The 13,710-nt window shown below is 39.9% G+C and overlaps 2 protein-coding genes across 10 annotated transcripts in view; one reads left to right on the plus strand and one right to left on the minus strand.

The window, feature by feature from the left end:
* TMEM120B (transmembrane protein 120B) overlaps window positions 1–6,774 on the plus strand; it is a 42,072-nt gene extending 35,298 nt beyond the window's left edge. For all 4 annotated transcript variants that reach the window (XM_074973101.1, XM_074973104.1, XM_074973102.1 and 1 more), the window contains 3 exons: window positions 314–378; window positions 3,801–3,869; window positions 5,951–6,774. In XM_074973101.1, coding sequence (XP_074829202.1) covers window positions 314–378; window positions 3,801–3,869; window positions 5,951–6,064 — 248 coding nt within the window. In that variant the 3' untranslated portion in view covers window positions 6,065–6,774. The remainder of the gene's footprint in view (window positions 1–313; window positions 379–3,800; window positions 3,870–5,950) is intronic.
* The window catches only part of LOC141999552 (rho-related GTP-binding protein RhoF-like), a 144,015-nt gene that overhangs the window by 84,838 nt on the left and 45,467 nt on the right, over window positions 1–13,710 (minus strand). The window contains exons 4-5 of one of the 6 annotated variants that reach the window (XM_074973111.1): window positions 11,155–11,289; window positions 7,758–9,091 (exon numbers count right to left, since the gene is read on the minus strand). The exons of the other annotated variants lie outside the window; for them this stretch is intronic. Coding sequence (XP_074829212.1) covers window positions 8,927–9,091; window positions 11,155–11,289 — 300 coding nt within the window. The 3' untranslated portion in view covers window positions 7,758–8,926. Of the gene's footprint in view, window positions 1–7,757; window positions 9,092–11,154; window positions 11,290–13,710 lie in introns of those variants that run through there. 6 annotated transcript variants of the gene reach the window in all.

Genomic DNA, 13,710 nt, shown 5'->3' on the forward strand with positions numbered 1-13,710 from the left:
GTTAGCAACAGGAGACTGAAACTAAATGATTTATGAACCTTTTGTTATGTTGGACAAAAAGGATAGTATTAAACTGATATATTGAAGTCTTTGTAATCTTAAATGTAAAAATTGTATCTTTGTCATTTGTTGTCTTATATACAGCCATAGGCATCCAGGGTGCTTTACATACAATGCAGAGCTCCTTGTCCTGAACTTCTTATCTGAAGAAGACATAGAAAGTAATAACAGATGATGGTGCAGGAGAGTGGTGGGGTTGTGTTGGCCTGCAGGTACTAATTTATTTGTCTCTCCTAATGTTCTGGCCTTACAGAAGGATTTCAGTCTTGGATGTGGCGAGGGCTGACCTTCCTCCTTCCCTTCCTGTTCTTTGGGCATGTAAGTTGGAGAACCTGACTTCTACATATTTCACTGATTTGTTTTATCTGAACATAAAGACCCAGGATTGTCAGAGTTGTTAGTGCTGTAATTGTAGCAAAACACAAAGTTGCCTCTTGGATCACATAGTACATATGGTAACTGTGTTCCACAGCTGGAAATTGAGTATCCCTTTTAGGAAGAAGTTATGAAATGGTTGAAAGTAGGAAGGCTAGTTTAACACAGATTATTCCAGAAACTCTCTTTTTTTAATGAAGATACATCTGGTTGGTTGGTTGTGGTTTTTTTTTTTTTTTATGAGATCATGAAGAAGACCTTTAACCTTTGTAATTACAGGAGTTTGCCATTGGAGTTCTTCTGTTTGGTTACCTGGCACCACCCTCTTTTTCTTTCAGTGATTGCCTATGTCCGTTACGCTACATAGGTGTGTGCATGTCTCATGCAGCAGTGCCACAGAGTTTTCCCTAGTGGTAACATGTATCTCCACTTAAATAATTGGTTGGTATGGAGTCACTCTAGTCATCAGGTAGAGACCAGTATCCATCCAACTTTCAGGCTGTTCAGCAATTTTGGCCTGAAAATAAACAGAGAAGTCAATCTAGTCACCTCTCCAAAGAACAGAGTTCATTGCAGAGGTCCTGAACTCGACCTCTGCCAGGTCTTACCTGTCCCGTCCTAGGTTCCTAGCCATAGAGGATCTCTGTGTATCATTCACAGCTCCACCATGAATCTCAGTAAGGAATTGCCTCAGGCCACATGGCTGCTTGTACTTATGTGACCCTTTCACAAGGCTTCACTTCCAGTGAATGCAGACATGGCTTGAGTAATCTACTGCCCATGGATTCACCCTCTGGACAAGTTAGTATGCACCCCAAACAGTGTGTTGTCATCTCAAAGTTGGTGGATGAGCCTGGACAACGTGTGCGGGGAATCCCGTTCTCTGTCTCCCCACTCTAATTTCGGTAACGGACGCTTCAGACACGGATCCTTCTGTACATCATATTCTTCAAGGACAAGAGGCAGCTTAGGCCAGACCCTAAGTTCCAATCTAAGGTGGTGTCTGATTTCCACCTAAATAAGTCTCTCTACGTGCCAGTCTTTTTTTTTCCCTACAGCCATGTGCTCTTACGGATGGACCAAAGCTGCACACCTAGATGTGCACTAAGCCTTAGCTTTTAACGTGTTCAGAACAAAGCCCTTTTAGTTTTTCATCTCCCATGCAGAACGAATGAGAGGCCATCCTGTTTACAGCACAAGACTCTAAATGGATCACAAGCTGCATTGTCATGGGCTATCCTGCCAAAGATATCATGTCTCCTGAGAAGCTAGCAGTGCATTCAATCAGAGCGCACTTGGTTTCCATGGTGTTTGTGGGAAATGTTCCTATTATGAACATCTACAGAGCACAGTGTGATCTGTGGTCCTTGGTCAACGCATGCACTAGATTCTACTTAATTATGGTAGCATCCAGGGAAGATGTGAATGTGGGGAAAGCGATCCTACAGTTCCTCTTCTGATGAGATTTCTAGCACCACCTGCACGGATAACAGTTGGGGAGTACTTACAGCGTAATGGACATATGCAATCACTTGAAGAAAAATGATACCTCACCTTCTTGTAACTGTTGTTCTTCCAGATGTGTTGCATACATCCATTATATGACCCACCCTCCTTCCCCTAATGCATGACTATCACTGGAATCTTAGTGAGAAGGAACTGAAGGACAGGTGAGGCAGTTCCATCCTATATAGCTTGTAGCGGGAGGAAGCCAGGGCACATGTGGGGCTGCCCCTATGGGTACCACTTAGGAAAACTCTCTGGCACCTGTGACAAGACCTGTATGCACCTACAGTGTAAGGACATATGCAATACATCTTGAAAAACAAGTTACAAGAAGGTGAGTAACTGTTTTTCTTCCCTAGCAGTCTCTGACTTGTTCTTGCCATTGTAATAAAGTGGGATACCCTTGTTGTCTGTTTCTTAGGGTTAAACTCCTGGGGTTAAGGCATTTTTTTAATCAAGAGCTCCTAGCACTAAAATTTACTCATTCTTCCAGTCTCCCTGAATCCACTTCTATTACTTTCTCTGAGGACAAATTTCTCCCCTCCCCCACTTTGACTTCATTTTTATTAGGTGGTTGGGGGCATTGGGGGTATTTATTTACTTCCACAATGGTTGTGGGTCATAGATCAAATATCCCCTTGCCTCTGTGCCAGCTGCTAGCAAGTTTAAAAAAACAACAACCCAAAAACCTGTGTGATGTACATCACAATAGAATAGTTCAAGCACCTCATTTTCAAAGCCCTGCCTGACTCCACCACCACCACCTCCTTCTCCCCTCCATCCCCCAACCGCTTATGCTCCTAAATGCACTTTTTGTACCCCTCCACTCATAGCTACAGCACCTTTTATGCTGCCCCTCATGCTTAAAGTTCCCTCCCTTTCTTTGGATACCATCTGACCGCACTGCTTTGCTGAAATTCCACCTTCTAAAGAGATTTTCCATGGAGTATTTCAGCAATCATGCACCAACATAAGTGTGTAATTGAAAACAATAAATACAAACTACACTCCACTTTGTGACTGGGCCTGCATGTAGCTTTCCAGTATATTACAGATTTGTCCTGTACTGTCTGTGTCCAATTGAAGCACCGATCCTCCATCCTTTACTCGAGGTAACCTCTGAAATCTCATAAAGAATGCAGACTGAGGCCCTTAGACTCTAAGCTGTCTGGGACAGGATCATGTCTTAGTGTGTACCGCATGATACAAAAGATGTGCCATGGATACATACATAATGACACATGGTGATACTGGGTGCAGTATAAAATTTTAAATAAGAAAAGGGATTAAAAATGTAGACGTATTCCTCCCTTCTTGCAGACAAAACTGCAATTGGAAAATCTAGCTGGGAGAAACTGATTATTCTTGATTTGTTTTAAAAGGGAGGCTCAGTGTTGCTCTGCTGCTGTGATTCATTCAAGACTAATTCCTATAGCAAACTCAAACTCTTTAAAACATTTAAATTCTTTTGATACCTTAAATCTTACTGATTTTTTTTATCAGCCCTCTCACCCACAGGGAATGCACCTGTAAATGAACATCATACAATAGAATGCATTTGTGCATGAAAAGCCTGAGTCACATTAATGTGCTGATTTGTTGAAGAACCAGACTTAAATATAAATATCTATGCAATGTTTTACATAATCCTTCATGGTTAGCAACAAGTATCTTACCTGTACCTCATGCATAGCTATGGCTTCCAAAATTAAATTTTTTTTCTCTTGCCAGAGGACACACCGGCATGTCAAGTAGCTTCCCTTGCTGTGCTAATTACTAATTTACAGCAACCTAAACTGTTTAACAATCATTTTTATTTTTATTATATTTTTAATGAAGTGCTCTCTCTCTTCTCTTAGTTTTGGCAGCTGTATAATGCAATCACACTTTTTGAACTGTCTAGGCATACGGAATGCAAAGAATGGCAGGTAGGTAACATCAGAGTTCTTGTTTGTTGTAAATAGAGTTATCCTATTGATCCAAATGCCTTAGTCTGAAAATTGACCTAGAATTTGTCAGAATAACTTCCTTTGTATAAGTTGAATACAATACCAAACAGAAGGTAGGTATAAAGAATATGGCAGTATCCACTTTATTACTATATCTTTAAGGATTCTGACACTTTTCTACTTAGTGTTCCTCATTGGAAACAACATGTACACATTTTCTAGAATTCAGTTGCTTGTATTGATCTTGATATAGAATGATGTGAATCACTTGGTAAGATGGGCTCAAGCACACAATATGCATTCTGATATTTCTTAAATAGAAATGTATACATCTAGGAACAAAGAATGTAGGCCATACTTACATGAGGGGGACTCTATCCTGGGAAGCAGTGACTCTGAAAGATGTGGGGATCATGGTGGATAATCGGCTGAACATGAACTCCCAGTGTGACTCTGTGGCCAAAAAAGCTAATGCAATCCTGGGCGTATAAACAGGGCAATCTCAAATAGATGTAGAGAGGTTATTTTACCTCTGTATTTGGCCCCGGTGTGACCACTGCTGGAAGGCTGTGTCCAGGTCTGGCGCCCACAATTCAAGAAGGATGTTGATAAATTGGAGCGGGTTCAGAGAAGAGCCATGAGAACAATTAAAGGATTAGAAAACATGCCTTGTAGTAATAGACTCAAAGAGCTCAATATATTTAGTTTAACACAGAGGCGGTTAAGGGGGCATGACTTGATTAGAAGTACTTACAAGGGGAACAAATATTTGATAATGAGCTCTTCAGTCTAGCAGAGAAAAGTCTAACACGATCCACTGGCTGGAAGTTGAAACTAGACAAATTGGAAATAAGATGTAAATTCAGTAATTAACCATTGGAACAATTTGCCAAGAGTCATGGTGGATTTTCCATCACTAACCATCTTTATTTCTTTCAGAAAAAATGTCCAATCTTGATTTACTCTTCTTCAAAAGGAATATTTGGGGAGTTCTTTAGCCTGTGTTATACAGGGATGTCAGACCTTCTGGCCTTTGAATCTATGAATACAAATGAAATCTAGAAGAGTTATTGCACACCCAATAGGGCAGGGAATCTCATGTTGTGGGCTTTTTTTTTTTTTTTTTTAAATTCCGCAGACCCCATGCCCTAGCTCCATCACACAATCTAGCGTTCAGCTTTTGTTTCCTAGTAAAAAAGGAGGGACGCACCCTCCAGTGTTAGCTTGATATCTTCTCATTATGCATGTAGTTCCTCTCATATTAATGAATGTTCCTACATATGCTGAGGCTTGGGACTAAATATAGCCCTGGCATAAGCATGAACAACCCCACTTACTTCAGAGTAGTTAAACTGGACCATGACATCTCCCATACAGTGAAGTAGTTTAAAAATAATCTGTGTACAAAAGTAGTAAACTGTTTAATGTTAAAGGCTGTAAAATCCCATTTAAATGATCATGATAAAAGTATACACCTGCTAACTGAATAACCCACTGAGCCACATGTGAGTTCTGTATATTGGACTAGGATCGTCTCCCTCTATACGTGCCCATTGCCCCTACTACTGCTAACAGAATCGTAGGATTTGCTATGGTGGTGGGGCAGAGACCAGGACAGTCCTTCCCAAATTCTATGGGGATCAGTGTACAATCTGAGGCATGAGATTTGGTTACCTCCTTATCTTTACTTACATAAGGACAAATGTTGTTGGTTATAAAATAGGACAATAGAAGTCGGAGCTTGAAAACACCCAATATATCAGACTTTGTCCTATTGCATGGAAAGACTATAAACCCCCTTCAATTGAACCCATTTTGAAGGGAAAACCTGTCATTTTGTATACAACTTTCATATATGGTGACTCACTTTTTAAGGCAAGTATAGAGTTTGCCTGATTGTGGGTGGGGGTTGTGCATGTGTGTTACACTGATGGCCAGGACCTCCTTATTAAAAAAAAAAAAAAAAAAAAACCCTTCAAATCTAACTGCTGTCATAATTAGAAGACTTAACAAATGGATAATCACTTTTGTGTGTTTTTTTTTTTCTGCCCCACACCCAGGTTTTTGTACTGGCTCTCACATTTCTGCTGCTCTTCCTTGGAAACTTTCTTACTACTTTAAAAGTGGTGCACACTAAGCTTCAGAAAAACGAAGACGAAATGAAGAAACTGTGAAACTGGGTTGCAATGGTGGACACTAAAATGTGGGATCTCTCTTCTTTTCACTCTTAAATAATTTATCAGACTGAACCTGGTAAACCGCAGCTATGTTGCAAACAAACCTTGGAAGAAATCCTGTTCGTGTTAAGCTAAAAATGTGAACTCTCCCAGCACAGACTGTTGTACAGTATTATGCAAGCACCACTCTCCAGCCCTATTATTTAAGTATATTTAATACAAAACACATTTTGTGTTTTTTCCTTTGTATATACGGCAGTAATGTGGCATGCATTTGCCAGAACAAACACCAGTCTTGGGAGAAAGTGATATTCACTGTATTTCTGTACCTTCATCTCTTGTTTTGTTTTTGGGTTGGGTTTTTTTGATCCAGCACTATTTTATTTCTGAAATTCCAGGTACTACATTAGTAAAACATTAAAAATGCTTTAGGTCAACCAGTAATGCAGACCTAATGTTTATCTCTCAAACTGTTAATTAAAACATTACATTTTCAGTGGCCTATGCTAACCTGTGTGTACTGTGAAATTTGCCCATATTTGTACCTTGCTGCTATGCACACTTTTAAAAAACTATTTAAAGAACAAACTTTAAGTTAATGGTTTAAATGTGTTTTGTTATTGGCTTTGTTTGCAGGAAGCCTGATGATATTCAGCTAGAGATCAGGTAATCTGGTCAGCCCTGAAAAACGCACGAAATAAATAGTACAACACAGAGCTGTTTCAAGACCTTCTTTTAAATGTTGCCTTTACCATTGTTTTCCAAAACCATGTTCTTCTGAAAATGGCTCTGACCAAAGGCTGTAATTGCAGCACTTGGGCCTCTAATTACGTCAATTTTCTCCTTCTCCTAATTTCATTTGTGGAGAGCGTTAACCCACAGGTGATACGGTGTTTTTGTCTTATTATTTTCCTCTGTGTAATTCATTTGAGAGCATAGCAACTGTGTGTCTGGTTTCACCCACATAGTTGTTTATGGGGCACTTAGTGCACTGGATGAGGTAAATAGAATGAGCACTACCATATTTGTCACTCAGGCTTTTTAGAGTACTGTATACTGAATTTTTGCCTATATACTATAGCTTGCTTTGCAGTAAAAAATTTTTTATCCCTCTTTGCTAAGAGAAAACACATCCACATCTTACTATGTTTTTCCACCTACTGAGGGCTGTGTAGCTCCTGAATCAGCTTTTGCTTTTTTTTTTTTTTTTTAAAATAGAGCAATGGAGGTTTTCCCTCCTTCCCTTCATGTTCAGTCTGTCTCTAGACATGAGTAGAATGTCCAAAGCTTGTTTTGGATTTCCAGATTATTCCATTTTGAGCTTGGAGGTATGTAAAGGCCTCCATGAATCTTAATGGTCCTTAGATTTTTTGCAGGCTTGTTCTGGGGTCAATTCCAAGTTAACAAAACCTCTGCATCCCACTTGCATACAACACAAAGGAAATAGATCACTCCAAGGTGGATTTTTCTATTAGCTGTATCCACAACCAAATGAAGATAAGACCGGAAACTTAATGTTTCTAACCTAATAACCTGAGCTTTGGAACTTTTCAGGTTGTTAGCAGGAATCCTGGCAAAAACTGCAAATGTAAGCCTCTCAGACAGAGAAATAACTTGCTGACACCCTATGAACACAACCCACTCTCCCCTAGGATGGACTGTATATTACAACCCAAACCATGGCATATTTCAAAAAAAACCTCTGCTGTAAAATATCTTTTTAAAACATGCTATTTCTGTGGTGTAACATTATTGTGAAAAAGATCTTCAGCTGTAGCAACCTCACATACAGAGACATTTCTCGCAAGACTCTGAAGTTTTGGAGTGCAGGTGCTAATTTTAATGGGATGGTTCCTCTCACTTAAATGGGAAGCAACTAGGACACTTGCATGCATTGTTAACCAGATGTCCTTGAAGGTAAAACAGTCATTGTGGGGCAGCAGAGATGATTTCACCATGTAATTCTTAACACAGATGTAAGTAGCACAGCTCAATTTGCCACACATCATACAAGCGCACAGTGTTGAATAAACTGCACTTTTGTTTATTTTAAAATAAGTTTTGCTTGTATTGCACATTAGATCCTCTCTCCGGGTATCAAAATTGTGGCTGCTGTTACCTGCCAGAGGTAAAGCATTTAGCGGCTTTCTGAGTAGACTATAACGAAGGATGTAAAACACTTTCTGTTATCAGCCCAATCTGGAGAGACCATACAACAGATTTCCAAACAGCTGCTTTACGAAGTGGACATTCTAATAAAGGTGCAGCAGAATAGTACATGTACATAGTTTGCGGCAGTTGCTTGAGGCTACTCTGAGGAGAATGGTTAATAGAGCTGTTGCTTTGTAATTATAATTAGAACTCATCAATATAGAACTTTGATTTTTATCCTTTCTGAATCTGACCATCTGCTCTGATTTAACTTCACTCTTTCTTTGAGAGAAGCAGCTATTTCTATCCTTTCCATGTCAATTCAGTAGTGAACAAGACCAATAAATCAGAGCCAGAAGTACCAGCACCTATGTGCTAGAATAAAACTATGAGCAATAAAGACTGCCAGTCAAACTGTCAGTGTATAAATAAAAGAGAGTGGATTTGGAACCTGGCTGACAGTCATTTACAGTCAGGAACAAAATCCAGATATACATAGCCATCTATCTCAACCTAATATCGATAAAGAGCTTTGAAATCTTCATATGAGGTGCAACAAAAGCACACTATTACAAAATCAAATTTTAAAAATAAAATCAAAGTAGGAATAAATGTGCTGAAAAAAAGACAAATTATAAAAATAAACTATTGGTAATACATGTATCAAGATTTTAACAGACTCTTCTATAGTCCCAGTAGTCTGGATCATCATAATATTGAACACCGTTTCCTCTTTTTTCGGTGCTTAGCTTTTTTCATGGCATTCAGTGCAATGTTTGTTGCTTCTTTAAAAACATCCTCTATGTTTTCTCGACACTTGGCTGAGCACTCCAGATAAGCTTGTGCTTTCATCTGCTGACAAGTTGCTTCACCCTTGGAGAAAGGAAGGTAACAAATAGAAGTGTTCTTGGAGTTACAGTGGGAAGAAGTGAGTAATTCTGAAGAGATCTTTATACAATGGGGTCAGGCAAAAGAAGGCAGATGCTTTTGTTTGTAGAGGTAAGGAATAAGTGGTATTAGGTCCTAAGCACTACCAGAAAACACACATTTAATAATGATATATTAAGGGGCTCCACTTATAGAACAACTTTATTGATTTTAAAAAGTTTAATCTAAAAACCAGCTTGGAAGTGCAATGCAGTGGAGACTCCTTGGTGTAAGCTTTGCCTACCTTGTTGTGTATTTAAAGCCCAACTTTTTTCAAGTTTAGGCTCTAAAGAGAGCCTCCAGAACCCATATCCGAATGCTCAAATTAGCAATAAGGTGTGTAGCCAGTCTGTCAGGACCCATATTTGAAAATTGGGTCCACAGTATATCTTCTTACAGGACAATCAAATTGACCTGACCACAATTTTACATAAAATTTCTACACTTTCAGATGTCAGCAGGCTCCCGAGGTGGAGGATCAGTGTTTGAATCCCAAACTCAGTTCTTAGCATTAGAAACATCTTGTGTTGCATGAGTGGCCCCTTCTGCTTGAGCCAGGAACAGTGTGGATGAGTTTCAGAAGATGACTCAACCAGAAGGATGGGTCAGTTTTATGTAAGGCATTCAATAAGGAGGAGGAAATGGAGCATAAGAGACAAGAAATCCTGAAGCACACTGCCCCCAAAACAAGCTTCTTACTAACCAATAGCCATAAGAATTCTGTATATTATTTACATTTCTACAATGCAAACTGCTGGTATATACCTGTTATCCATTTGGTGACTGACCTCTATCTGGAAATGTGTACTGTATCTATATATGTCAGAGAAGCCTGTGAAGAATCCACTCAAAGATGGGACTGAAGCCAGGGTATTTAGGGACCAAAGCAGCAGTTCCATATCTTGAGCTGAAGGAAGATCTCTCCCATAGGAACATCTGAATGCTACTGTATAAAGTTTTAGTTTGCCACATTGTTGTAAAGAGTCTGAACAGTTTGAATTAGGGGCTTGTCTTAACTACCAGGATAAGTCAACCTAAGTTACGCTACTCTAGCTACGTGAATAACATAGCTGGAGTCGACATAGCTTAGGTCGACTTATCCTGGTGTCTTCACTGTGCTGCATCGACAGGAGACACTCTCCTGTCGACTTATCTTAACCTTCTTGGGGAGCTGGAGTACTGGGGTTGACCGGAGAGCGCTCTGCGTCCCGCTAAATCTACCCCTGCTGCATCGATTGCAGGAGTGTCGATCTCCTTGGAGCGGAGACCAGCCCTCAGTCTTTTTAAGCCATACTGATAGATTTTCTTAGAAAGGAGCTTTCATAAATGTCTACAATTTCTTGTGGAAATAACAGTATCAAGGCTCTGAGCAGCACCTGAGCTGAACTAAATAATACAAGATCATGTGCCTGACATTGGTGAAGAGTCACTAAATGCAACAGAGACCATCTGCAGAATTTCGCAAGGTGATAGACATTTTTGTTTCTGACTGACTGGAAATAACACTGTAATTTCTGACACTGATGCAGCAATAGTTCCTTTTTCAATATTGCAAAATTTTGGTACACATCAAGCTGTTGCCCAAACTTGTACACAGAATACTCACAGGTCACTGAGACAGCAGCAAAATTTAACGGGAGGGGTGACCGTATGTTATAGGAGAGAACAGGGAGGGGGGACCTAGGTTCTAGCTTCATTTCTCTAGACGCTTCCTGTGCAACAAGGAACAAGCCACTCCACCACTGACTAATTATCCCCATCCGTAAAGTGGGGATAGCGAGACTTGCCTACGTAACATGGGTGTTGTGAGGCTTGGTTAATGTTTGCAAAGTGGTGCTTGAATGGTAAATTTTGCATCAATAAGCAACTAACTTTTGAGGTGAGATGCTCCTTTCTGTGTCAAAATTTTCATGGCAGTGCTTACTATTCATGAGTAATAATACCATATTACAGGAAACGTGCCTATTGCTCATGCAAAGGACAGAACTCTTAACTGCAATCATCTTTACCTGGGTATATGTGATTGGTTCCTGCTCAGAAGACATGAGCTTACGTAAATGTTCTTTATCCTTTCGAAGGTCTGTTTTGCAGCCGATAAGTATTAGAGGGACTCCACGGCAGAAGTGACTTACTTCAGGATACCACTGATAGTGGAAAATGAAACGTTTAGGTAAGCTTTTAAAAAAATCAAAATGACAATGCCTAGGAACAAAATCAGCATTCAATTTACAACAAAATTGTAGAAAGTATCCAGTGCTAGGAACAGGGTAGGATATTATTTGTTTAAGTGAGTATTTATAGATATACCGCAACCTGACCTGTAAATATGTGAGGCCCCTCCTTTCCTTAAAGTACTCAGAGGTAAACTGTGCTCTGCTCATGGAGGGCTAACTCACATGGGCCTTCCTATATCTCAGCGGTTCTCAATCCACGGGCTGCTTGCAGCCCAATCAGCACACCACTGCAGCCCATGTGACATCTTCAAGGCCAGATAGGTAGTATTGGATGTGGCCCACAGAACACCATGGCAAATAGGTCGAAAATCATTGCTATATCTCCTACATTGTGTTTTAGGACATGAGTGAAGATTGAGACAGAGAGCAATTGGAAAAGCTGGCAGTTTCTTTAGGACATCGACTTGCATTCCTTGCGCACCCAACATTTCTATCCTGGACAACGAAATGTTGCTATTGACTTCAAGAAAGCAGGATTAGCCCCATAACGAGCACGCTTTCGATAAAATAGCCAATTGAAGTAATTTTTTCTGAGAGCTGAGCAGCTGCCGCATCTAGACATATTATATTATTTATATAATGAAAGCACCTAAAATCCCCAATCAACATCAGGTACTGTACAATCATATAGGTAAGATATGATCCCTGCCCCCAAAGAGCTCACTTACACTAGTGTAAATCCAGAATAAATCCTCTAAAAGCAGGTACAAGATCAGAATCCAGACCAGTCTTACTTTGTTTCATTTATCTGTTTTTAGTCTTAAAACTTTCACTTTGCAGCATCACATATACTGAGCAGAAATACTAAATTCAAAGATATAAAGAGGTGCCTACCTCTCTCTCACCTGTACCCAATACCATACATCACTAATTTTAGAATCAAATTCACCTCCATTACACTCAGACCTAGTGTTATCTCACTGTTATTGATTTCAGAATTGCTTAGAAAACAGATTATAAAATTCCAAACCCTTTAAAGGAGTGAAGAGCTAGCCCATCATATATTCTGAAACAGATGGAGTGTATGCTGCTTAGAGAGATTAGAGGGACACTGACCGCTATTATACTGAGAGGGGTTTTTTGTTTGTTTTACTCTTCAATGTTTAATACCATCTTAAAATTTTGAAAACAAGAATTTTGTTCCAATTTATACAGATATACGGACTGTGGCAGCAAGAACAGCTGCATACACTGACAGCTGCATACACTGACAGTGTTGCTGAAGAGTCAAAAGAGTGAAAACCAAGAGTGTGGACACTTTTTTTTTTTTAAATTAATTCTGTAAAAAGTCAGTGATGGAACTGTGGATTTGAACTAACAAAAAGATTTATGATCCAGAGGACGTTCTCCATCAGAGTACAACCACTTTCAGTTGCTGTATTCATAGATATTAAGGTCAGAAGGGACCATTATGATCATCTAGTCTGACCTCCTGCACAACGCAGGCCACAGAATCTCACCCACCCACTCCTGCGAAAAACCTCTCACCTATGTCTGAGCTATTGAAGTCCACAAATCGTGGTTTAAAGGCTTCAAGGAGCAGAGAATCCTCCAGCAAGTGACACATGCCCCATGCTACAGTGGAAGGCGAAAAACCTCCAGAGCCTCTTCCAATCTGCCCTGGAGGAAAATTCCTTCCCGACCCCAAATATGGCAACCAGCTAAACCCTGAGCATGTGGGCAAGATTCACCAGCCAGATACTACAGAAAATTCTTTCCTGGGTAACTCAGATCCCATCCCATCACAGGCCATTGGGCCTATTTACCATGAATATTTAAAGATCAATTAATTACCAAAATCATGTTATCCCATCATACCATCTCCTCCATAAACTTATCGAGTCTAATCTTAAAGCCAGATAGGTCTTTTGCCACCACTGCTTCCCTTGGAAGGCTATTCCAAAACTTCACTCCTCTGATGGTTAGAAACCTTCGTCTAATTTCAAGTCTAAACTTCCCAATGACCGGTTTATATCCATTTGTTCTTGTGTCCACATTGGTACTGAGCTTAAATAATTCCTCTCCCTCTCTGGTATTTATCCCTCTGATATATTTATAGAGAGCAATCATATCTTCCCCTCAACCTTCTTTTGGTTAGGCTAAACAAGCCAAGCTCCTTGAGTCTCCTTTCATAAGACAGGTTTTCCATTCCTCGGATCATCCTAGTAGCCCTTCTCTGTACCTGTTCCAGTTTGAATTTATCCTTCTTAAACATGGGAGACCAGAACTGCACACAGTATTCCAGGTGAGGTCTCACCAGTGCCTTGTATAATGGTACTTAAACCTCCTTATCTCTACTCGCCTGATGCATCCCAAGACCGCATTAGCTTT

The sequence above is a fragment of the Natator depressus genome, chromosome 15, assembly GCF_965152275.1.
Source record: "Natator depressus isolate rNatDep1 chromosome 15, rNatDep2.hap1, whole genome shotgun sequence".
In the NCBI taxonomy this organism is placed as follows: Eukaryota; Metazoa; Chordata; order Testudines; family Cheloniidae; genus Natator; species Natator depressus.